The 26018-nt window shown below is 40.7% G+C and overlaps 1 protein-coding gene across 4 annotated transcripts in view; it reads left to right on the top strand.

Moving 5' to 3' along the window:
• Nucleotides 1-25641, top strand: part of EBF1 (EBF transcription factor 1) — a 357532-nt gene extending 331891 nt beyond the window's left edge. For 2 of the 4 annotated variants that reach the window (XM_040439863.1, XM_040439870.1), the window contains exons 12-17: nt 13920-13985; nt 14598-14775; nt 15006-15185; nt 15517-15711; nt 17292-17360; nt 21166-25641. In XM_040439863.1, the coding sequence (XP_040295797.1) occupies nt 13920-13985; nt 14598-14775; nt 15006-15185; nt 15517-15711; nt 17292-17359 (687 nt within the window). In that variant the 3' untranslated portion in view covers nt 17360; nt 21166-25641. The remainder of the gene's footprint in view (nt 1-13919; nt 13986-14597; nt 14776-15005; nt 15186-15516; nt 15712-17291; nt 17361-21165) is intronic. The other 2 variants (XM_040439880.1, XM_040439890.1) reach the window with 1 other exon arrangement.
• Nucleotides 25642-26018: the final 377 nt, after the last annotated feature.

The raw sequence follows: 26018 nt of genomic DNA on the forward strand, positions 1-26018 counted from the left end.
ATTTCATATTTATGTACACATTGATTTTTTTTAAACTCTGCTTTGTGTCGCTATTGTTTCAGGTCCAATTATGTTTAATAGGGAGAATATGGAATTAATAGGCAAAATAATAGAATCTAGACAATGAATTATGAGTGAAATAAAAGCTGCCTCCAGCTACCACTAGAGGAAGTTTAGGAGCTGCCTTTTGAATTCAGTGTACAACAGTGTGCTGTAAGCTCCCCCTAGTGGTGACTGCGGGCAGGCATCATGTTATCTTTTAAATCTATATCTTTTCTAGAGATTTGGAGCTCCGGAAGAAGAAGCTAAAATGTGCAATATATTCTGTTGTTGAGACCCCAATCAATAAGTAATGTATTGGGGAAATGCTAATTTGACATTAAAAAGCAAGTTTCCTTATCATTGGGTCAGCCGGTATTACAGGAGGTAACTGATGCAGGGCAGTCTTCTTCACCTGCTCATCTTGAGAAGGTGTTGGAGACAGGCACCTTTGTGGCTCAGTTTAGTTGCGGATCCTTTGCCTTGGCTAGAAACAGAGCTCTGGCTCATTAGTGTCTCTCCCTGGGGTTGACAGCTCAGCACCATGGCTATGCTGTGTGATCCATCACTGTAAAGTCATCTGTCCCAGGCAGCTGTGCACAGGCCAGCCGATCGAAGGAACAGTGCTTACAAGTCTATTATTGCAGGCGGGACAGTAATTGAGCAGCAGGGATGGAAGGGGGCATCTTAGGGAATAGGACAGAAATCGGAACTTGATAATATCACACAGCAAATCATTCATCTCGAATCCTCGGGCTTGTTCTTGTGCCAATCAGATTTATTGGGCTTCTTGTGTATGTTCACCATATAAAAGGAGACGTTTACCTTACCTTGTGTTCTTTGTGTATTATATAAATCAGTGAGAAGTTATTATTTTTATACCAACAGAGGTCTCTCATTTGAGATTAGAAAAGAAGGCCTGCTTTTTTGCAGAAACAGTCCTACACTTGCCCATGAGCTCTGCCTGGTATTGCAGTTCAGTTCTCTTCATTGAGGTAGAGCTACAATCTATGGACATTTTTTTCTAATTCTTTTAAAGTGTTAAATGGGTTTCTCAATTTCTTTATACTGATGATGTATTCTTTAGATAGGTCATCAGTATCTGATTGGTGGGAGTTCGACACCCGGGACCTCTCTCCGATCAGCTGTTTTAGAAGGCCGCAGTGCTCCTGCCAGCATCATGGCCTTCTCGCAACTTACTCTAGGACAGTGACATCACATTCATCAGTCACATGGCCTAGGTGCAGCTCTGTCCTATTCAAGTAAATGAGGCTGAGCTGGGATACCAAGTACAGCCGCTATACAATGGACATGGCTATGCTTGGTAAACTCAACTGGCAAACAGCTGATCAGCACAGGTCCCGGGTGCTGGACCCCAGTTTATCAGAAAAGTCACAAACCCCCTTTAAACTGCTTTAAATAATACACTAAGGAACTGCATACATAACAATCCCCTAATGTGATATTAGAATAAAACATTTTTTATTGCAGACACATCCTGAATAAATCCTGATGGTTATCCCATACACCACACAAGATGTTTATAACCACCATTTGCAATTGGTCTTTATAAGGGTCTCTGTTTTTAGGCTTTTTGATACAGAGCCCCAAATTCCCTGCATAGATTTAAATGATAACATTTTGGCTGCCTTCAGTCACCACTAGAGGGACCATCAGCACTTAGCTCATCATTTCATGCATCCACCTCTATAACAAAACTGTATTCTGTAAAATCATAAAGCTCCATCTAGTGGTAACTACTGGTAGACATTTTTTTCTGTCCAATTCTAAATTTATGCACAGGATTTGGAGCTTCAGAAAATGAAGAAAGCTGGGCATTCATATATTATCTTCCACAGTTCTGAAGGATACATCTTAGTTAGGCTAGTTTCACAGTCCTGCCGCTAGTTCACGGGGCCCCCTTACTGCTGCTGGCCAAGTACATATTGAGATGATGCTATCGGCGGTAAATAATGCTGAGAGCATCAGGTCCTCATGTACCTGGCTGACGGCTGCAGGTGCCCTCCTAAATCCAATTGTCCCACCTTCTGTCAATGTGGACCCCCTACAATATAGGGGCTTTTTTTGTTTTTTTCCAGGGCCACTTTAAGTTCGGAATCTGCTCTGTTATGGCAGACATATTTTCCATCAGTGCTTCCAGTATCAGGTCTACAGTGGTCCCTCAAGTTAAAAGATTAATTGGTTCCGGGACGACCATTTTATGTTGAAACCATTGTAACTTGAGTTTGAACGCTATGGAAAACTGTTAATTGGTTCCAGAGCCCAAAAATGTCATCCAAGAATAAGAAAAAGTAAAATTTTAATAAAAATGAGCAGATAACCAAGATATATAAAGCAAGTAAAACAGCCAGGAATAGATGCTGGCAGCTGTAAATGACTTTCTACGGTGAGGGCAGGAGCTTCTCCAGGGTCTTGCATAGTACATACATGTTCCAGAAAGATAAAATGGAGTCGCCGTTCAACTGGCGTCCAAAGGAGCAGCTCATCCTGACACAGACAGGGGGCAGTACAGAACATGTAGTACCACAGAGGAGCTACTAGCCAACCAATAAAGGTATTTTATCAGTGAAAGAGCTAAGTTGATTGGTTGGATCTGAGGCATTGTACGTTGAGTCTAGTTTCAATTTATGATGGCCCAGGAAAAACCATTGTATGTTGAAAATGTTGTATCTTGAGGCCATTGTATCTTGAGGGAGCACTGTGATTAAGCAACAGAATTTGCAACTATTTGGGGAAAAAACAATTACGTACTGAAAATGTTAAGATTTTGGTGCAGAATGTCTTTAAGGTGAACCTACACAAACTCCAAAATTGATTACTATAGTGACATTCTCTAGTTTTTTTGGATATAATATAACCTATATATTGCACAGATTGAGGCAGTGTGTATAGTGTTAGTTCTTTGCAGTTATTCTGGCATAACGGAGGTTAATTTTCATTTTTGACAATACAGAAAAGGTTCCAGGTGCAAGATTTCACACGTGTAATTATAATACTCCACTGACAACCTCAGCTCATAACTCTGCACAGCCATGCATGGAGTAAAAGGGGCAACGTGTATTTCCACAATGGAGAATGAAGGTGATATAACAACGGAAACCACATGCTCTGTGTGTCATTAAACCACTCTCTGTCACCTCTGCACAGACGTTTGTGCGTGTCCCTGTACACTTACCTCACTGCTTAGAATTTACAGCTAAGATCCTAAAAATCTTAAAATTCAGGTGTGATTGCAGTTCACGCTAAAATGTCACTTTTTCACATTCACATGAAGGTAGAGTAGCTGCACCTGTCCCTTGGCGGGCACATGAGGCAGTTGACTGAGCATTTGGGCAATCAAGCTCTTTTTGAGGCACCAGGGTATAAAGGGATTTAACATTCCTTATCCTAGAAATGCCAGAGCTGCATATCAGAACAATCCTCTATCTCATAAAAATGAAAGAATTCTGTCTGTCTGAAAGCCACCACTAGGGGGAGCTCACTGCATACATTTCTCTACAGCTGTAAGGACTTTTCCAGGACTACACTATTCTAGGCCATCAATAGACTGGTGGGGGAGGGGGGGGGGGCTGGATCCCAGGACCACTGCTGAAGGGCCCACATTAATTGTTTACCAGACACAGCTCCATATTTTTGGTAGTGAGCTATAATACCAGAGACAGCCACTGTCAAAAGTAGGTGCCTGATAAGCAATGAAGGGAACCGCCTCATTTATCTGATCAGTGGGGGTCCTAAAAGCTGAACCCTAACTGGTGTGATATTCCTTAGGATGAGCCATAAATAGGTCCCAATGGAGTCCCAAAAACCCTTTACACATAGTGGCCTATCCATCAGTGGGAGTCCGATACCCTGCGCCAGAAGTCAGCATAGGAACTATACCGCAGTGGACAGAGCTGGTTACTGCAGTGCTGCTCCCATTCACATCAGTGGGAGCAGCACTGCAGTAACGAGCTCTGGCACTGGAACTACTGCAGAACAGTTGATCGATGAGGGAGCAGGGTGTCAGACCCCACTGATCAGATGGTAAAGGCCTATCCTGAGGATAGGTTGTCACTTGTAAAGGGATGGACAACCCCTTTAAGTCCAAGCGAGATGAGTCAAACCACATTCATTGCTTTCCCGCTTGTTCTTGTAATGATGGCCAAGATACAGAAAGCTAGGCGTGGACGTAAATTATGTAATATATTTTTTTTTAAAAACAACGGCCTATATTCCGTACAGCCCAGGGGCAGTAGGAAGGGAACACCATGGTCACCAGTAAATTGAATCTGCAAGGGCAGGGTTACTATCCATCCCCGTAAAAACCTAAAAACAACCATCAGCCTGATTCCACTTACCGTAGATATATAGTTGGGAATTGCTTTCATGCAGTTCCCTGACAAATACTATAAGTCTATTTTCACTTCTCTATAGTAGATCTTTGTGATCATGAAGGAATTCATCGACCAACTCCTCTCATAATCTTAGCCCTCAAGGGGTTATGGCCAGATACGCCCCCTATGTATGATTACAGCTTTACAATCTGATGTTTCGGTTATATGACACCGTCAACTGGAAAATCATATATTCATGTCAATTCTATAGCGGGGCCCAGCGCTTTATGTATTTAGTACTTTATTCACCATGGATGGTGCAACGCAGGAAATTCCTTTCCCTAAGTGCATGGGGTCTGGTGGACCTCAGCCTGGTGACCCTCCTCTTATCCTGTGCAAGTATTGATTGTGCGCTCCGCTCCAGGATACAGCTAAGCTTCCAGAACTCACATCCCTTTAGCTGGGATTCCGCTTTTCATAATGCTCCTTCTAGATGTAATGTAAACCAGCTGTACTTATTGTATTTTGTGAGCTGATGGAGAGAAGCAGGGGGAAAAAAACGCCATTGTATTTATTACTTCTGCCTGTTGGGTGGGAGTGAGAGCATATGTTATAAGATCCCATCTATTTATCCGTTCTCACGTTCCTGAAAAGCCGAGCAAATAAAATGCAGCCGTTAACCAACTCCGGTCTGGACAGAATAGGCAGAATCCAATATATTCCCTGCATCGAGTCAGCGGAACACTAAATAAATAGTAATGGGTGCTGCGTCCCTCCGAGCGGGGTATGGAGTAAATGGGTTGGTTAGGGAAATCACCTTCGGTAATTGTAAGGTCAACAAACAAAATTCAATCCTTCATCTTTCCATGGTAGGCAAATCACCATAAATATTCCGAGTCCCTTTTAAACCATGCCTGAGCCTTGAAATTGCTCCAGCGGCGATGCCCTTTCAATCCACTAACATAATGTCATAAAATATACATTTCAAGGTAAACATGCAATGACATTATAGTTGGGCTCCCCACTCCAGTAGTAAATGAGAGGTTAACTCTCGAGTGCCAATTCCATTATTGAGGGAATTTAGCACCTTGGACAGCTCTGTAAAAATCTTTATTGCTTTTCTGACCCACTCGGCATGTTTTGCCTGTGTGTTTCTCGCCTCTCTCTTCTGATTGAAAGGCAATATATTAGTTCCTGAACACAAACACGCCTCAGGCCCGTCGCCTCGCTGGGAGTGCGGTGACACGGAGGGACTGTAATTTTCTGGTCACTATACTCTAGGGCAGCAAGCCAGGCGTTGGTGGTTAACTTTACAAAACTACTGCATGTACCAATCTGTCTTATTCAGCCTTAAACGACTCTGCTAAGTCTCTCTTCACTCTCAATTTTCCCCCATCAATGACAAATACAATCATTTTTTTTTTACCTACACTTTCCACAAAATAATTTAAGAGTCCTGTACAGATGTTAGCAGGGTTGAGCTTCTCGATGCAGTTGTGGTGTGTATTTGATTTGGCACATCACAATGTGTTCCCAGTAGTGTGCAGGTAAACATGACACTATTATAAGCCAGACATTTACATCCACAAAGAGTTAAATTACAAATTCAGCCCTGCTACATCTGTAAGCAAGCCCTTTTTTTCTCACATTCTGCCTGACCCTTGATGGCAAGTTAATATAGTCAAGGCTTACGTTATTTAATGAAATGTGTCATCAGAAAATGACCTAATGAATTTTTTATATTAAACCAATTTTAAAGAGTTTTTGGAGATTTTCTTTTTTTAATTTTCCATGTCAAAAAATCCTGCAGTTTTCGCACTGGTTAATAAGGCTACTTTCACACCTGCGTTTAGGTGCGGATCCGTCTGGTATCTGCACAGATGGAGCCGCACCTATAATGCAAACGCTTAGATCCGTTCAGAATGGATCCGTTTGCATTACCATGAACAAAAAAAAATTATTATTATATATTTTTTTTTGTTCATGATAATGCAAACGGATCCGTTTTGACTTTACATTGAAAGTCAATGGGGGACGGATCCGTTTGAAAATTGAGCCATATTGTGTCAACTTCAAACGGATCCGTCCCCATTGACTTACATTGTAAGGCCTCTTTCACACTTGCGTTGTCCGGATCCGACGTGCACTCCATTTGCCGGAAGTGCCCGCTGGATCCATAACAACGCAAGTGAACTGAAAGCATTTGAAGATGGATCCGTCTTCAAAATGCATTCAGTGTTTCTATGGCAGCCAGGACGCTATTAAAGTCCTGGTTGCCATAGTATTAGCGGGGAGCGGTATACTTACCGTCCGTGCGGCTCCCGGGGCGCTCCAGAATGACGTCAGGGCGCCCCATGCGCATCAATGCGCGTGGGGCGCCCTGACGTCACTCTGAAGCGCCCCGGGAGCCGCACGGACGGTAAGTATACTGCTCCCCCGCTCCCCACTACACTTTACCATGGCAAACAGGACTTTAGCGTCCTGGCAGCCATGGTAACCATTCAGAAAAAGCTAAACGTCGGATCCGGTAATGCGCCGAAACGACGTTTAGCTTAAGGCCGGATCCGGATTAATGCCTTTCAATGGGCATTAATTCCGGATCCGGCCTTGCGGCAAGTGTTCAGGATTTTTGGCCGGAGCAAAAAGCGCAGCATGCTGCGGTATTTTCTCCGGCCAAAAAACGTTCCGTTCCGGAACTGAAGACATCCTGATGCATCCTGAACGGATTTCTCTCCATTCAGAATGCATGGGGATAATCCTGATCAGGATTCTTCCGGCATAGAGCCCCGACGACGGAACTCTATGCCGGAACACAACAACGCAAGTGTGAAAGAGCCCTAAGTCTGGACGGATCTGTTTGCCTCCACACGACCAGGCGGACACCTGAACGCTGCAAGCTGCGTTCGGGTGTCCGCCTGCTGAGCGGAGTGGAGGCTGAACGCTGCCAGACTGATGCATTCTGAGCGGATCCGCATCCACTCAGAATGCATTAGGGCTGGACGGATCCGTTCGGGGCCGCTTGTGAGAGCCTTCAAACGGAACTCACAAGCGGAGCCCCGAACGCTAGTGTGAAAGTAGCCTAAGCCTAATAATAGACAATAGTTGGACTTTTATTTTCCTACAGCTGATTTTGCTCTATTATCAGCTTCCTCCTACTCATAAAAAAGACTCTGTTAATATATTATAAATTGCTGTTTAATTATGCATCATGGCTTCCAAAATACACCATATTTTTGGACGCTTTTAGCAAGAAAGAAATCTTGCCAAAATGTGCCTGCGTCTTATAGTCCACAGTCAGGGTGGTCCAGCAGTCCCAGTTCTCCCTGACTGCCCGATTTTCAGCTGTTCCCTGCATTTCCTTCAACCTGGAGCTCTTACGTTCCCTTGCTATATGATCTCCCACCTCCGTGGTGGGGGGAAGACCACGTACAGACTGAGCCCCGGGCCCTGTATTTGGCTGGGGAAGTTTGAATCGGGTGTGGGAGATCCTATCATTGGACGATCCTGTCCCACTGTAGGCTGCTGTATACATGTATCCTCCAGGCGTGTCACTATACAAGAAATTCATGAGATGTACTGGGGCAGGTGGGAGAACATCAGCCTGGCATACAAGGACTGGTGAGCTGTGGAGGGCATGCAATAGATAAATTGATAGGTGAATGACTGGCAGATGAGTTGGTACTCAACATACAACAGGAACATTTGAATGAACTGACTCTGGGTATGCTGTGGTCACCTTAATGGGTGGATTGGCACTGGCTGAGCAACAGAAAAATTGTGTACTGGCACTACACATACAGTACAGACCAAAAGTTTGGACACACCTTCTCATTCAAAGAGTTTTCTTTATTTTCATGACTATGAAGGCATCAAAACTATGAATTAACACATGTGGAATTATATACATAACAAACAAGTGTGAAACAACTGAAAATATGTCATATTCTAGGTTCTTCAAAGTAGCCACCTTTTGCTTTGATTACTGCTTTGCACACTCTTGGCATTCTCTTGATGAGCTTCAAGAGGTAGTCCCCTGAAATGGTCTTCCAACAGTCTTGAAGGAGTTCCCAGAGATGCTTAGCACTTGTTGGCCCTTTTGCCTTCACTCTGTGGTCCAGCTCACCCCAAACCATCTCGATTGGGTTCAGGTCCGGTGACTGTGGAGGCCAGGTCATCTGGCGCAGCACCCCATCACTCTCCTTCATGGTCAAATAGCCCTTACTTTCAAAGTTTTCCCAATTTTTCGGCTGACTTACTGACCTTCATTTCTTAAAGTAATGATGGCCACTCGTTTTTCTTTACTTAGCTGCTTTTTTCTTGCCATAATACAAATTCTAACAGTCTATTCAGTAGGACTATCAGCCGTGTATCCACCTGACTTCTCCTCAATGCAACTGATGGTCCCAACCCCATTTATAAGGCAAGAAATCCCACTTATTAAACCTGACAGGGCACACCTGTGAAGTGAAAACCATTTCAGGGGACTACCTCTTTGAGCTCATCAAGAGAATGCCAAGAGTGTGCAAAGCAGTAATCAAAGCAAAAGGTGGCTACTTTGAAGAACCTAGAATATGACATATTTTCAGTTGTTTCACACTTGTTTTTTATGTTTATAATTCCACATGTGTTAATTCATAGTTTTGATGCCTTCAGTGTGAATCTACAATTTTCATAGTCATGAAAATAAAGAAAACTCTTTGAATGAGAAGGTATGTCCAAACTTTTGGTCTGTACTGTACATTGGCAATAATGATGATCGAGAGCTGGTGTTGGATGTGCAAAGGGAATGTTCTAGAGCAATGCGAGCAAAGGACTGAATTACTGTGACCCCACACACAAACACACACACACACACACACACTTCATTAAACCACAAAGGAAGGCTTAATAAGTAGAAAATATTTTTTTTTCTAATTTTCTGGTGTCTAAACCTGGGGTGCATCTTATAGCCAGGTGTGTCTTATAGACCAAAAAATAACAAATCGTTTCTTCCACTTTAAACTGATCCATCAACAGGAAAATTAGGCAAAATAGATTTAAAAAAGTACCCACATTATCATACATTTCCTGCCAGTTACTTGACACTGTGCTGACAACTTTCCCACAATGCCAAAATCTCAGTCATTATCTGTAATGCCTGTCTCTAAATAGGATTACAAGATTTCCCCGGGGTAAAATATAGATGACCTATCCTTAGGAAACATCATCAATCTTTGATCAGTGTGGGCCCAACTTCCAGCACCTCCACCAATCAGCTACCATGAGCACCTAGGCCAATAACGGCACATTCATTGGTTACATGACCTATGTGCAGCTCAGTCTCATTCGTCCTGGGGGGTGCCAGGATTTGGAACCCCACAGCTAAGATATTGATGCTCTATCCTGAGGATGGGTCATCATTATTGTACTCCCTTTAAGAAAAAGCGTCAGAGTCTCTGGTACGTTACAACACAGTTAATAGAGTAAATCTTCTCTGAGCCCGTTTACACACATTCCTCCCCGGGCTGGATATCATGTACTGATAATGGCAAAGAACTATAGATCAAAAACAAACTGCCTGCACTGCACAATTCTCATTTCCTTCCCATTAGGTGTTGCTAATTAAAAATAATCCAGAAAACCTGCCACTTATTACAGATTTATACGGCTTATTTTCCCGGCCCACTAGCAAACATTCCTTTTCTTTGATGTCCTATCGTTAAATATGTACCCCCGTATTGATGCCACCCCCCTGGTCATCAGTCTATATGCAAACAATATGTCAGGTGTTCGTGTCCCATGCAGTTTATTGTATGCAGTGTTTTGTAATGCAATCTCACAATATGTTATGCATTTTAAGGGAGGAGCCTAATCATATACTACAAGAAATCGTAAATTCATAATATATGCAATTACGATGATGTCTTCCTTGCATTAAATCACATACCCATCCAACCTCACCCCATAGCAATACATTAGTGTCATCAGTACACCCATTTAGGGAGGCTGGTAGGGCAACTGTACCTCCTCGGATCCACTAAGTTCTTGCCCAGTCATTAGATTGAATTGCAAATTTGTGCTATATATATACACTCACGTAAAGAATTATTAGGAACACCTGTTCTATTTCTCATTAATGCAATTATCTAGTCAACCAATCACATGGCAGTTGCTTCAATGCATTTAGGGGTGTGGTCCTGGTCAAGACAATCTCCTGAACTCCAAACTGAATGTCAGAATGGGAAAGAAAGGTGATTTAAGCAATTTTGAGCGTGGCATGGTTGTTGGTGCCAGACGGGCCGGTCTGAGTATTTCACAATCTTCTCAGTTACTGGGATTTTCACGCACAACCATTTCTAAGGTTTACAAAGAATGGTGTGAAAAGGGAAAAACATCCAGTATGCGGCAGTCCTGTGGGCAAAAATGCCTTGTGGATGCTAGAGGTCAGAGGAGAATAGGCTGACTGATTCAAGCTGATAGAAGAGCAACGTTGACTGAAATAACCACTCGTTACAACCGAGGTATGCAGCAAAGCATTTGTGAAGCCACAACACGCACAACCTTGAGGCGGATGGGCTACAACTGCAGAAGACCCCACCGGGTACCACTCATCTCCACTACAAATAGGAAAAAGAGGCTACAATTTGCACGAGCTCACCAAAATTGGACTGTTGAAGATTGGAAAAATGTTGCCTGGTCAGATGAGTCTCGATTTCTGTTGAGACATTCAAATGGTAGAGTCCGAAGTTGGCGTAAACAGAATGAGAACATGTATCTATCCTCTGATGGCTACTTCCAGCAGGATAATGCACCATGTCACAAAGCTCGAATCATTTCAAATTGGTTTCTTGAACATGACAATGAGTTCACTGTACTAAAATGGCCCCCACAGTCACCAGATCTCAACCCAATAGAGCATCTTTGGGATGTGGTGGAACGGGAGCTTCGTGCCCTGGATGTGCATCCCTCAAATCTCCATCAACTGCAAGATGCTATCCTATCAATATGGGCCAACATTTCTAAAAAATGCTATCAGCACCTTGTTGAATCAATGCCACGTAGAATTAAGGCAGTTCTGAAGGCAAAAGGGGGTCCAACACCGTATTAGTATGGTGTTCCTAATAATTCTTTAGTTGAGTGTATATATATACTGTATATACTCATAGGAGTGTACCATACATGCAGCTGTTTTGGAGCTCTATACTGACTAGTGAGGCATGATTTACTACTTGCTTCATACCTCCTAGTAATTTTCAAGTCTGTATTGTCTTCCTCTATTTTTTCTGACATTTAATAATAGCAGTATTGTATCCGGGTGGATGAGCTCAGTAAATATTGGAAACGGGCCAACTGGTTTTAAGCATTAACAATGAAAAGCAACTAGTAAAGGGTTAAAAATAAGATAGGGTTGGGGGGGCAATGTACTTAATCGGCAACTAGACTCTCCTCCCATATCTCCCAGCCTGGTTCCCCCAGCTTGCTGAGCAATTCATCTTCATATGGTGCGGAATTTTAAATGGAAGAAATGCTAATATGTATCTAAAAGCGTGTCATCTGAGAGTTTGCGAGAGGTTTATTGTGACAGCAAAATGAATGCAATTAGATCTCAATTTTGTAAAGAGAAACTGCTAAGGAATGAATAGTACCAATCTGCTTTTGGGGAAAGGCAGTGACTTTCTTCTTGTTAAACTTTTAAAGAAGTTTTTGCAACTTTTTTTTTTTTGTCTAACTTTAGACTTCATTGACTACATTACAGATCTGTACAACTGGTCCAGAGCAGAGGTATCAAACCTGTGGCCCTTGGCTGTCAAAACATGCTAGGAGTCACAAGTTGGTGAGCACTGGCCTAGAGCAACACACTATAAGGGCATAGCCTTGGGGGGCACCATTAAGTAATTTATTTGGGTGGGCGGGGTACTTGGCTTAGGAACATTGAAGAACACTAGCCTGTATAATAACATACATATCGAGTAGAATATAACTAATTTCTTCAGAATTTTGTAACCCAGTTTACCTAGACTTTTATACAATCAATCTACCTAGTTTATCAAGGATGCATACACCTCCTGTCATTATTTCTGCAAAATGTAGGCAGTTCTTCCATACAGAACTTTCCCTAGCTAACAAGAAGATGGGTGGTGTAGGGAAAATGTCCAATGCAAAGAGAAAAGTGGGGCAGATAGAGCAAGCTACTAGAGACATTACAGAGCAAAGTATGCTGGGTATGGTTAGAAAACCCAACAGAAAGCTGATGAAAACAGGCAATTCTGCTTGTGCAGTACACATCTTGCCATGATGCAGTGATGCTGAAAAAGAGGAAGTAAAGTGCTGGCATGAAAAACAGGTACATGGAGCAAAAAATATGCAGTGTATGGCGCAGATATAAAAAAGAAAATCATTCTAATCCTGTGTTGTCTCATCCAGGCATGTCCCCTGCAACGTCAAAGTAATACAAGGGCAGTGAGCCCCAGGAAAGTGGGAGAAGAGGAGTGATAGTACCAATCATAGGAATAATAATACTCATAGTGCCAGTCCTCCCAGTGATGGGAAGGGTATACCTTTTCTTCCATACACGGCATTTCCTGGCTTTGGGTTCTCCTGCCTACTGTTGCGATGCCCTTGGTGTAGATAAATTCTGAGGTGCAAGACAGAGTTTCCTGAGGTGTGAGGCAATGATGATACTGGTTTAACAGTGCTTTTACTGGCAATTAAAGTTCCAGTACAGCAGTCACATTAATTGTCACAGTTCAGATTTTGAATGTACCGGGAGATCTTAGACAGTTTTGTAATTCTACAGTCCTTACAGTATCACAGGCTGAGAAGGTGGTTAAATGGCAAAGTTCTCTCTCTGAAGCAATGTCCCTCACACTGTACATTTCTCTCTAGCTCAAGTACATGCATCCAAAAATGGGGGTGCAAACTTCTCTTGGTAATTTTGCTCTATCACACTTCTCTCACTATCTTTACTCACAAATGGATCCACAATATCATCTGCAGGATCTGGGCCTTAGCAGATCTCCAGTCTGCCTCTAAAGTCTGTCCAGGCTTTCAAAATCTTTCATCTCCTGGACAGTTTGGCTGTGGAGTCCATAAGCATGTCAGACAGATTATCTCCACAGTATTTCCTGCTCTCACCTCCTCTCATAACTGGCATGCTTCAATATGTATCTTTTCCTCTTTGTCTCCACCTATGCAGATTTTAAAGCTTTCTCTCTACATATTTCCCAGGGCTGTACTAACTTAACTCTTCTCTATGGGAAGGGTGGAACAGCCCCACCTAACAACAGTTACTAAAGGCTTATTAACGCCTTAAACGTACATACAAGAAATACATGAACTACATTTTTCCCCACTTACAGTGGACCACTGCTGTAGCAGTAGGAAGCTGCACAAGGATGGCGCAAGCCCTCTAAAACAGGAGCTTCTCATACTGGCTTTCTGTTCTGGCTCCTAGAGGAAACCTATTTGTGATGTCCATATACCCTACAGGATTTGTCTTCATGAACCAACAGTTTTAACCCTATATGAGTGCATAATTGTAATATATACTCATTTGTTCTTCTGCAGGAAGTTATCCTGAAAAGAGCCGCAGATCTGGTAGAAGCACTGTATGGGATGCCCCATAATAATCAGGTAAGACATCACACTGTTCCTATTCTGCACTTATGGAATATAAACACTCCTGTATTCCAAAGTAATTTAATCCAGAAGAATCTGGAAATTCCAAGGGGTCAGGAGCCAATTATAAGCTCATAGGGCCCACAGCCGCAGGATATAGGTTATAGAAATCTGAGGTATATTAGTGGGGATATTTATACTGACTGTGGGACTATGCAGCAACCCTGCACCCACCTGTTCATGATCATGCCCCCTGCTGTCTCTTTTTATGTTTTTGGAATTACCGGCATTAGAGAAAAGTGAATCTGAACTGCTCCTCATCATGCAATATTATATGACTATAATCAGAACTCATCTCCTATGTTATATTATTCCCTCTGAGAAAATGTTTGTTCATCATAATGCAATAACTGGGTCATTTTTTTTTTTATCATGTCTGTGATATCAAGAACATTTTCACCTGAAATAATAAAAAAAGACAGTGTATTCCTCAATATGTTTAAAAAATTCTGGCAATTTTCATACTGGGAAAGCTAGGTGACAATATCGCTGACATTTTTTGTAGTGATTGCTTAGCTATTGGTGTCATTTATGTCACATTTTAATACATGATGCCTCTTACCACAGGAAATTATACTGAAGAGAGCAGCTGACATTGCCGAAGCATTGTACAGTGTTCCCAGGAACCATAGCCAGCTCCAAACACTAGCCAACTCTTCTGTGCACCCCAGCATGATGGGAGTCAACTCTTTCAGTGGGCAACTTGCAGTAAATGTGTCAGAGCAATCACAAGTCACCAACCAGGGTAAGAAAACAAGCAGATTCATATGGCATTAAATGTCCTATTACAGAACTTAATCTCCTCCATTATTTATATCAACATTTGAATTGGTTAGTAAGAAAAAGTAGAAAAAAATGCATTAAGATAAAAAAGTGAATTCACATATTTTGATTATTTTGATGCTCCCTATGTTTGTTTATACTGTATTGTTTTTTTCCTGATACTTCTAATGATATTATACCATCACTTTTCAGGTTTCTCTCGTAATACAAGCAGTGTGTCCCCACATAGCTATGCACCCAGCACCACCCCTCAGCAGACCAACTACAGCTCCGTCACCACCAGCATGAATGGCTATGGAAACACAGCTATGTCCAATCTTGCTGGATCACCCAGCTTCCTCAATGGCTCTGCTGCCAACTCGCCCTATGCTAGTAAGTGCTTTTATATAACTTTAGGGGGAAAATAGGATACAGAACTACTGAATGTATGAAAGGACATCTGTACATAGTACAAAGGTTGGTTTAACAAAATTAGTAGGGTTATCATATCCTGGTCAAGTAAATAGAACGATAGGCTTGTGGTGCTGTTAAATGTTCTGCCTCCCACTAGTCCAAAAACTTGGCGATAATCCTGACCACAAAACATCAAGTTCCCATCTGGGAGAAATTCATTTTGTCTGCATCTGAAGATCCAGTATCAAGCATCTTTTCCCCAAGGTTTGCCAAAGTCAAATGTTGAGTTTCTTATATAATTCTCTTGCAGTTGTTCCATCTAGTCCCACAATGGCTTCTTCCACCAGTCATCCATCCAATTGTAGCAGTTCCTCTGGGATTTTCTCTTTCTCCCCAGCCAATATGGTATCAGCAGTAAAACAGAAAAGCGCTTTTGCTCCTGTGGTCAGACCACAGGCGTCTCCACCTCCCACCTGCACCAGTTCCAATGGCACCAGCCTACAAGGTAAGAGTAACTTTTGCACAGACTCTTTAATGATGTCCACTATAACCATGATCAACATACACATCAATAAATTCAGCAGTTGTTTTTCATTTTATGGTCCTAACATGCACATGAGGTAATATTTCTAGTAAGAACAAGATATGCTGAATTTCAAAATTGTTTAAAGGGGTATTTCCATTTCAGACATTAAAGGGGAATTCCCATCTGAGACAATGGGGGCATATCGCTAGGATATGCCCCCACTGTCTGATAGGTGCGGGACCGGTGGACCGGTTGAGAACCGAGCAGAGAAAGTGGTGGCTGTTGGACCACCACCAAGAACTCTCCCCAAAGTGAATGGGAGCTCACCGCTCTTGCATGGCCACCCCTCCCATTGATTTCTTTGGGGCCGAAGAAAATAGCTGGGCCAGTGCTAGGCTATTTTCGGCAGCCCCATAGAAATGAATGGAGGGCAGCTGCGCATGAGCGGTGCGCCCTCCGATACTTTGCTATCTGCGTTTACGAGATAGGGACCCGCACCTATCAGACAATGAGGGCATATCCTAGCAATATGCCCCCATTGTCTGAGATTAGAATACCCCTTTAGTGACTTATCACTAGGATATGCCATTAGTGTCAGATAGGTATGGGTGCCACCTCTAGGGCCCACTCCTATCTCCGGAACAGGGACCTCAAAGTGAAATAGAGCATGCTGCTCTCCATTCACTGTTATGGGAATTCCGAAAATATCTGACTGAGCATGCCTGGATACCTCTCCATTTACATCTATGGGACTGCTGCAAATAGCCAGGCCAGCAGTCAGCTATTTTTGGAACTCCCATAATGGTCAACGCAGAGTGGCTGCTCTCCCTTCACTTCCGGGGGCCTGTTCTGGAGATAGGTTCGGGTCCCACCATTAGGACTCACTCTTATCTGACATTGATGATAAGACATGATAATTATAATGGTAGAAAAGATTTTTGAAAAGTCATCCTGATCACTGTATGGCCCAGCAACTCAAGTGAAAAATATTGAAACCTTTGAATTTTATTCTGTTTACTTTATTGGGGGTATTTATAGGTTATTTGTAGTAAATGAATATATGAAGGTTTAGACTTGACACCCAGGATCTCACACAACAGGAAAGCAAAATGTTTTTTGTAGAATTCTCCTTTTTAAAGAGCAATTTCAGTCACAATTGACATTAAAATCAATGGCGTTATAAACATACCTAAATTAAATGGCACATTTTTAACAAAATCTTGATAAAAAGTTACTTTATTCTAAATGTTATTCCCATCATACCCCAGAATTACCTTTATTAAATTTGAAGTATTAAATCTGAGGTAACTATGCCTTCTATGCACAAGACGATAGATCTTATCAGGGAAAAGAATTTGACTGGACCTGCTCTTTAAGAAAGCTCATAATAAAAGAGAGTGGTCTTCTAAATACAGAAATAATATTGTATAAGATTCAGAGGAGGCACTAAGCTAGGCATCTCAGCAGACACATGAACACAGCATAAACCCCTTTACAGGGTTTGTCAGTATGCCATTGTACCCAATTAACTAATTTGCCCTTTTGTCTTCCCTCATCAGACCAGTCTTTTGTGGACACTGGCAAGTTCCTCAGTACAGGCTCTCTGCAGGGCTTGGCCTTCTCCTGAAGTATGTGACCAGTTCTTCACATTTTCTGCTCCTGTTGTGTTTATGTGTTCTGTCTGTGTCTATTGACTAGAGAAACAACTTGAATTCTTACATATCGATCCTTTAGGGCCTGGTAGAGCAGCTAAGGCCTACAGTGAACTCTGTGTACAGACCATCATATCAGCAGTGGGGACCACTGACCATTTAAAGTAGACGTGATGATTTCAAAAAGTATCCTCTATCACAGTAGACACAGAGGGACTGGCTGCTTGGCAGTATTGCTTTCCAAAACTGCAGAAGGTGAATTGGTTAGTCATACACAGGGGTAGGGCCAGTGTTGTCACTATAACTTAAATTCCCCATTTAAAACTGACAAGCCACCAAGATCTCATGTATCCTAAATAAAGTGGGGAGGTTATTTAGAACCCTAGAAGAGATCTAACTAGTGAACTTCATCCACTGTCTATCATAGTATACATCCTTAAAGGGGTGAAGTCCTTAAAGGGGTTGTCTCACTTCAGAAAATCTCATTTAACATGTAGAAAAAGTTAATACAAGCCACTTACTAATGTATTGCTTTTAGTGTTGAGCGATTCGAGCTTCGGATCCAAGATCCGAAGTTGATTCGTTCAAAACTTTGTTTGAATGCTGTACAGAGATTGTCTACATACAGCATTTAAATGTATTGGCTCCAGCGAGGAAAATTCGTTATCACCGAAGTCCCGCAGGACTATGGTGAATAACTTCGGACTTTGATTTTTAAACTTGAAAATCAGTTTAAAACTTGGATCTGAAGCCGGCTTCGGTACCAAGGTACCAGCCACTGATTGCTATTATTTACATTGCTTCCTTTGCTGGCTGGATTCAGTTTTCCATCACATTATACACAGCTCATTTCCATGGTTATGACCACCCTGCAATCCGTCAGTGGTGGTTGTGCTAGCACACGATAGGAAAAGGCACCAGTCTATGCACACCCCCATGGTCCTGGCACCAGAGAGGCTGGTGCATTTTCCTATAGTGTGCAAGCTTGACCACCGAGGCTGGATTGCAGGGTGGTCATAACCATGGAAATGGGCTGTGTATAATGTGATGGAAAAATGAATCCAGCCAGCAAAGTAAGCAATATGGATAATAACAATACATTAGTAAGTGCCTTGTATTAACTTTCTCCACTTTATAAATGCCACTTGCTGAAGTGAGACAACCCCTTTAAAAGGGTTATCCAACATTTTCTCAAAGCGCTCAGAAGATACTCTTGCTTCTTCTGTTCCAATGCTTACCTCTACTTCTTGGTCCCACCTCGAGACAGGAGATTGACCAAGGTGAGTCACCACTGTGGCCAGTGATTGGCTGAGTGGTCATATCCTGGCATTTCCTGTGTGTCGAGAAAGTACTAGGAAGTAGAAACCAGCAGGTACCCACTCTAAGCCCTTTGAGAGCACCAACTGGAGATGGTTTAGCTGATCTTGTTGAAGGTAGAGACCTGTCTACAGTTATGATTAATCTTACTAGTCACATTACTAGATAATGTGACTAGGAAAACAGAAGCAAATAGGAGACCCAAGACATACCTAGGACTTCATAGAAATAGCGTAGCAATGTAAATGCCCTGTCAATTTAATTGACAATCTTGTCTGTTGACCGATGACGAGAAGGGACAAAAAAACTGTTAGTCAGATGCACTGTTTGTTAAGATGCTAAAACCAAACCTTCTGTGTACACTAGAACTTTTTGGCATTGCTAACATGGTGTGATGTCACAATCATAACAGCCAGTTCCTTAAACATACTATGAACATATGAGACCATTAAAGCAATTAAAAGCTGATACTATTGGTGATTGGGCTGATAAGGTACAGCTGATCAAGCTCGAAACTAGCTCCTAATCCACAATGAATAAGTAAGATTTCATTGCCTTTTAATCCCAACATAACAACACACCCCCTTTAATTGATATAGCTGGTGGATGATCAGTTTTTTTACTGAAATATGAGCCAATGCATCCAGAAAAGGTTGTGATTTCCATGAAAGCATATATATTTATTATATTTGTTTCTTCATGGTCCAACGTTTTCATGTCACTTAATTATTTTTGTCTACACAAACTATGTGGAGAAATTAAATAATAAAGTAGAAATACATTAGGTTAACCCTAATAAAACCTGTATTTAAAAGTTTAATGAGGTCTTTTAATTAGGTAATTTCCTGTAAAAATGTATTAATACAGGCTATGATAGGGTGATGGAATAGCTTGACCAATGTGTACTGTCATGGCAGGCAACAGAACCAGGCAACACCTGGGCAAATGTCAGGACCCAGAGGGTGTGGATTCATGGTTATCATGGTTTGTCAAAATATGGTGGGGTAGACAAGGAAACCATTGTGAATCTGCTGCCCAAGAGCTTAAATACAACTGAAGCTGGCCCTAACCTTAGTAATAATCCAGGTTTGAGCTAAACATTTCAGATAGACTGGTTGCTAAGGATGAGTTTGGTTGCTAGATTGTCAGGCCGCATATTCTTAACGGGAACCTGTCATGTTGAACATGCTGTCTGAGCTTAAGGCAGCATGTTGTAGAGCAGAAGGAGCTGAGCAGATTAATATATAGTTTTATGGGAAAATATTCAGTATAACTTATAATGTATTCATTTATATCCATGCTAATGAAGTCATGGAGGTAGTCCTATCAGTGATTGACAGCCTTCTCTCTTTGACTGTGAATATAGCGAGATAGCTGTCAATCACTGATAGTACCGTCTCCTTGACTTCAAAACTCAGAAGGCAAGAACTTAAATAAATTAAATACAAGTTATACTGAATCTTTTCCCATAATACTATATAATTAATCTGCTCAGCTCCTCCTGGTCTACAACATGCTTCCTGCGGATTATTTCGCATTTTCATGGTAACAGCAGGGTCCCTTTAACAGAAAAAAGAGTATGTAGTCAGCATCTTCACCTTAGGTCTTTTATTAGATACCCATCAATACACCAACAGGCAGCGTTTCGGCTTATTGCAGGTTCCCTTTAACAGTCACTCTCATATTATTGATATATATTGTTTAAAGAGTTATACCCAGACATTGGGGCATATCACTAAGATATTTCCCCAGTGTCTGATAGGTGGGGGTTCCACTTCTGGGACCCGCATCTATACTTGAAATGGAGCCCACAAAGTCCTGGAGGGCGCACCGCGTCCTATTCATTCCTATGAGAGCGCCGAAAATATTTTTGAAAGTCCCATTGAAATGAATGGGAGACACACCAAACAAGCGCAGCTGCCACTCCATTCACTTTTATGGGGCTATTTTCAGCTCTCTCATAGGAATTAATGGAGGGTGGCAGTGCACCTTATGGGACTTTGTGGGCACCTATCAGACATTAGGGGCATATCCTAGTGATATGCCCCCAATGTCTGAGCTAGGAATAACCCTTTAAGGCTGAAATACCACTGAGTTAAGTACCAAGAGGACAAAAAGTATCAGCAGGATTCAAATCACCCAGATGAACATTGTTGACCGTTAGCTCTCCTTTGTTAAGACCCTACCAATTTACTCCCAATATCTAAGTTTCATGGACCCCAGTGAGAGTCAAACTGGAGGAGCACAATGGTTTAAAGGGAAATCCACATTATTATTGGAACATAATATGCGTGATTTCAAAATTAGGAATTGGTAATTTTTATCTCCAGAAAGATAGTTGTGTTGTCACCATAACGTTAATCACTGGTTGTTGTAGTTTTGTTATGTAACATTTTTATGGTTTTTGGTGTCGGTTATTCAGAAATTCTCCAGTGTTCACTTATCTCTTTTTGTTCCTTTCCAGCTATCTCCGGCATGATTGCACCACCCATGTGAAACAAATCAAAGAAGATCTCACCTGGGTGTTCTTTGCTACGAGAAATTCACCTCAAGTTTGGGAAGAACTTCTCTTATTTTCTCTTTTTTTTCTCTCTGACTGAGAGCAAGTTTTAACTCAGGCCTCTGTACAGAGGAACCATAGAACTGCAGATGTAGACAATAGCAGAACACAAATCAAGACTTATTTGTCATCAAGAAGTCTTTGTTGTCCAAGCCATCACCATCATGGATCTCTTCATTGCTCAGTGATGATGACATCTCATAACAATATCACTAAAAATAAGAAAATCCTTGGACGTTTCTATTATCATTTTCCCTGTGCTTGAAGTAACTTATTAATATCCATGGATAGATATGTAACATGAGCTCCTAGACATCCTTACGTGATGATTTGAAAGAGTTCTAAACCAATCATGTGGCTGGATTGTAGGAAGCCAAGGATCTTCACAAGGAGATCATGTAAAGATTGTGGGAAAACAAAGTACACTTTTTGCTATGAGTTTGTGATTATTTTGAAATGTTGATGGAGATGATTCAGAGAGAGGGGTCTTTTTTTAGATTTGGGACTATGTATTTTTGCCACACAATGACTCTAGTTTATAAACAGAGCAGAGGGTTCCACGGTTTGGATCATTTTTTATTTTCTTGCTATAGCGTGAATCAAGTTTCCATCAATATATATTGTACATTCATCACACCAATATGGTGAACTTTTATTATTCCCAAAAGAAGGTTTTATATGAAATTGCAGCCAACCATCATCCTAAAACCCAACTAAGTTTACAGTTTAGGCATCTAGTGGTGGGCAAAATGCAGAGATGTCAACTCTACAACATATCATGGACACCGAGATGACTGCCCACATAGCCTTGGATTATCCAGAATATGTATCATATTTTGCCACAACTTCCTGCCTTTTCCATTTATGTTTAAGTGCAATTCACTAAAGAATGTTAGCCAACTTTTTAAACTTGCTTTCCTTTTTTTATTGACCAATGCAGTCACAGCTACTGAACTTTGGTAAATTAAGCACAAATTGAAGTATCAAATAGTTGGTTGCAGATTAGCAATTGAATCCTTTTATTGAATAATGATAGTCAAAGGATGTTTCATATTTCATATCCCATTTATTTTTTTATGTTGACCTTTGTATCAACTTATAAATAATGTATATGATTTTGTGACCTTGGTTAGTATTTTTTTTATTTTTATTTTTAATTTGCCAAATTTGGAATCCTATTTATATGGGAAAAAAGTTATTTTAGTTTTCTCTCTATTCTGCCAACACAAACAAATGTAAAAAAAAATATATATATATGATGTATGAAATGAACAAATGTGACACTGCCTCACACTTCACAACAGAAAGGGAATGATTTTATAAGGTATCATTTTTATTTTTTATTCTTTTAAGGGGAATTTGTAAAGTATCCATATAAATAATGTATTTATCTCTGGAATTTGTACAGCCCTTTACCCAGTTTATTTTATTGTGTATGTTCAAATGTGAAAAAGTGTCAACTGTTATTTTTTCTGTTGTTTCTTAAGCCTCATGAACAATTTTTTTGGTCATTTTTCACTTTATGTTAAAACAAAATTTAATTTTTTCATTTACACATGAATTCACCTGTCTTTTTTATCATTAATTTTATACATTGAAACCTCTTTGACTTTAATACATCTTTATGCTGATGAGAGATTGTACTGTATGGTTGCCTCTGTTGGTTATATCAGTGCTTTAGCTTTGATGGTGCATTCAGTTTTTTGCTAAACAGATGTCTAATTTTTTCAAATGCAAATTAGTGAACAGGGCTAGTTTTGATTCTCAGGTTTATTATAATTTCAACATTCATAAGCATTGTGGTAGGTAAAGCAAAATAGGTACACTCTAAGTTTAGCTATTAGTCTATATATCCAAAAGTCTATAATATTATAAATTATACATAGGCCAACATCTTTCCAGTTTATTTTACATACTGTAATTCTAAACTACATTTGCCCCGGTTAGGTTCACGGAGGAACTTTGAACTTAGCTAGAAGAGATTTATTGCTTATGACCAACAAATATTTAACATTAAATGTCCACCTTTAATATACATTGGTGCTGATTAATTTCTTAATATATCTTTTATTTGTCTTTCTGATGCAAAGCTCCAAATCAGTTTCATAGACTGAATAAAATTATAGAATTCTGGTTTTCTGCAGCCACCATTAGAGAGAGCTCAGGAGATTATTGCATACCATTATAAGACCGGTATCTTGTAAGCTTCTATGCCACTTTTAGCGGTACCTACAGGAAGCAGGATACTATACATAAAATATGAAGCTTATTTTTAGAAAAACTGAGCTATGACATTACTTAAAGAAAGGAATTAGCACAGAATATTGTCCATGAGGGCTATATAAGCACTAGAGCTCTGTTCATGAGCACCATAAGAACGTAATTCTTGTTCTCAGTCTGTTGAGATGTCTCAAACATGTTGATAGAATTTTCAAAAATTGCTGTCCCAGACATATGCTGCTGAATTTTTAGGAAATTTGTTCTCAGACTGAATGCACTGAAATGAGGTACTAAGCAAATGACTCTGATGGGCTGAATGTTGGTTTTTTCCCCCCCCCCCCCCCCCCCCACCCTTTGTCATATGCATGTTCATAGAATGTGGGAAGGTTTTTTTTATACTAAGGGTGCATATACTTTCGTTCTGAAGTCTGCGTGAACATTTTACCCGTGTCTTTCACATGAATAGAAACCAGCAGTTTGAATGCCTTAATGCAAATCATATCCATTCAACATGTATCTTGCCCTCTGCCCATCACCACCATCACCCAGAACAAAGACCCATGGAAAAGCACAAGAGAAACATGTTTTCGTAACTTAAAGACAATGAATCATTTTTTCTTAGATACTGAATACGTGGGGTGGGAGTGAATGCCTCAGGCACTGCTGCGTGATCTGTTTCACTAAATTCAATACAGGACGATAGGGATACATTTCATTGGAAAGATTTAAAAATAAATGGAAAGAAAAAAATATATACATATATTAATGGGCTTTCTTTTTGGCCATCAATTGTAAACTATGAAGGTGGCCATATTCAAGAATTACTGTCCAGTAGGTACAATTTGACCTTCCATTCAGTTTCCATGTTAAATCATAAGCTTACTATTATTAATAATTGTCTCTTGCTTATCATTGATGTTGGTCCAGTGGCCTAAATCCCAACGCTTGGAGTCTTTAACATGTGAGAGGTGATATAACATAAAAATGTGTCAGATGATCTAAACTCAATCTCATATTAAGATGGGACCAACTATTGGGCCACATCAGCCCTGTTGTAGCTGGGACCCAGCTTGGAGTTGGAGGACCCAAAGAAGTCACATTGGCTGTTATGGCATTAGTGTCTTCCCAAAGTCCTTTATTTATGTATGATCACTACATAGTTGCCCAACTGTTCAGTCCTCCACTGATCAGCATTTTATAGGCTGCAGGTTTTCCAGAATTATCTGTTGTTTTTGCCCTTTTATAGGGCATTACAACAAATCTGACATATAGATATTAGGGGCATTAAAAGTTCTATGTGCCCAGAAATAGATCAATGTTTCACATTGTACAAGAGTATAAATAGTAACTTGTCTACCTAGATCAGCAAATGATAGATGTCAATGGAGATAGATAAACAGAACATAATGGTATCCAGTTCATAATACTGTAGATTTAGTCCTAATGTCTTAATGGAAGTCTGTACATCCTTTATTTCTGGGGACCGCTGTCTCAGACCAGTTCTGACTACTGGGCTATACCAGCTGCTACTCATAGTAGGTTTGTTGGACTGCTTCTTCAGGTGACACTTACTACTCTAAGATAAACCGAAACTTGCTAGCAAGGTTAATGTTGGGGTACAACACAAATGACCCACTAAATCATGTATGGGCACACTGTGGTTGGCATCATAGCTTAATAATAACTCCTGTTACCCAGCATTGTCTAACAGCTATCATGGTACGTTGCGAGTTACCATCTTGAGACAATTAAGACAAGAAATGGTCATTTGCCCCAAGACATACACCTACAAAGAATGTAAATAAGCTCAGGATAATTGTACTTTTTATGTACAGGGGCTGTCACCATTAAAGCATGCAAACCTTTTCATACCGGGTGGTCCCAAAAAAAATATTGGTTCTAATATCACAGTAAAAAACTTACATGGGCCTAGCTCTCACAATGTTACATGGCTGTTTGAGTTCCAGGTTGTTTTTCATCATGTACATATACAAATACAATAGAAATGTCTGCATTTTATCCTACGTATGAATCTCACCTTTTAAATAGGAGCACTGTACAGTTCTGATGAAACAATAGAGATTCTTCTAATTTTTTTGCTAAAAAAAAATTTGAAGCTGTAAAAATTTTTTGACTTTCACAATGTTTAATTAAAGTTACTTCCTGTCTGTGTATCTTGCCTTTTACTCTTTTGTTTCCTGTGAACGCTTGGTTTGCCAGCCATGTTGAGATTGTGCTGCCCAAATATTATGGAAATAGTTTAGCAGAAGAACATATAAAATACATATTTCAATACATGGAAGTATTGCGGATATGTGTCTTATTGGAGGGGGTCTGACCATTGTGGCCTGTGCTCCCCAGCACTCCATTTAGCAATATGGGGCTGCCGAGATAGACGAGCATTTGTACTCAGATGTCAGTCCAAAAGAGTTGAATGGAGTGGCAGACATGTATGTGTATTTGCTGCCTCATTCAAACAGAGAGCATAGGCCCCCATTCTTGTGACCGTGTATTGCTAAATAATTCGGTAACTTGCT

The sequence above is a fragment of the Bufo bufo genome, chromosome 1, assembly GCF_905171765.1.
Source record: "Bufo bufo chromosome 1, aBufBuf1.1, whole genome shotgun sequence".
Taxonomy (NCBI): Eukaryota; Metazoa; Chordata; class Amphibia; order Anura; family Bufonidae; genus Bufo; species Bufo bufo.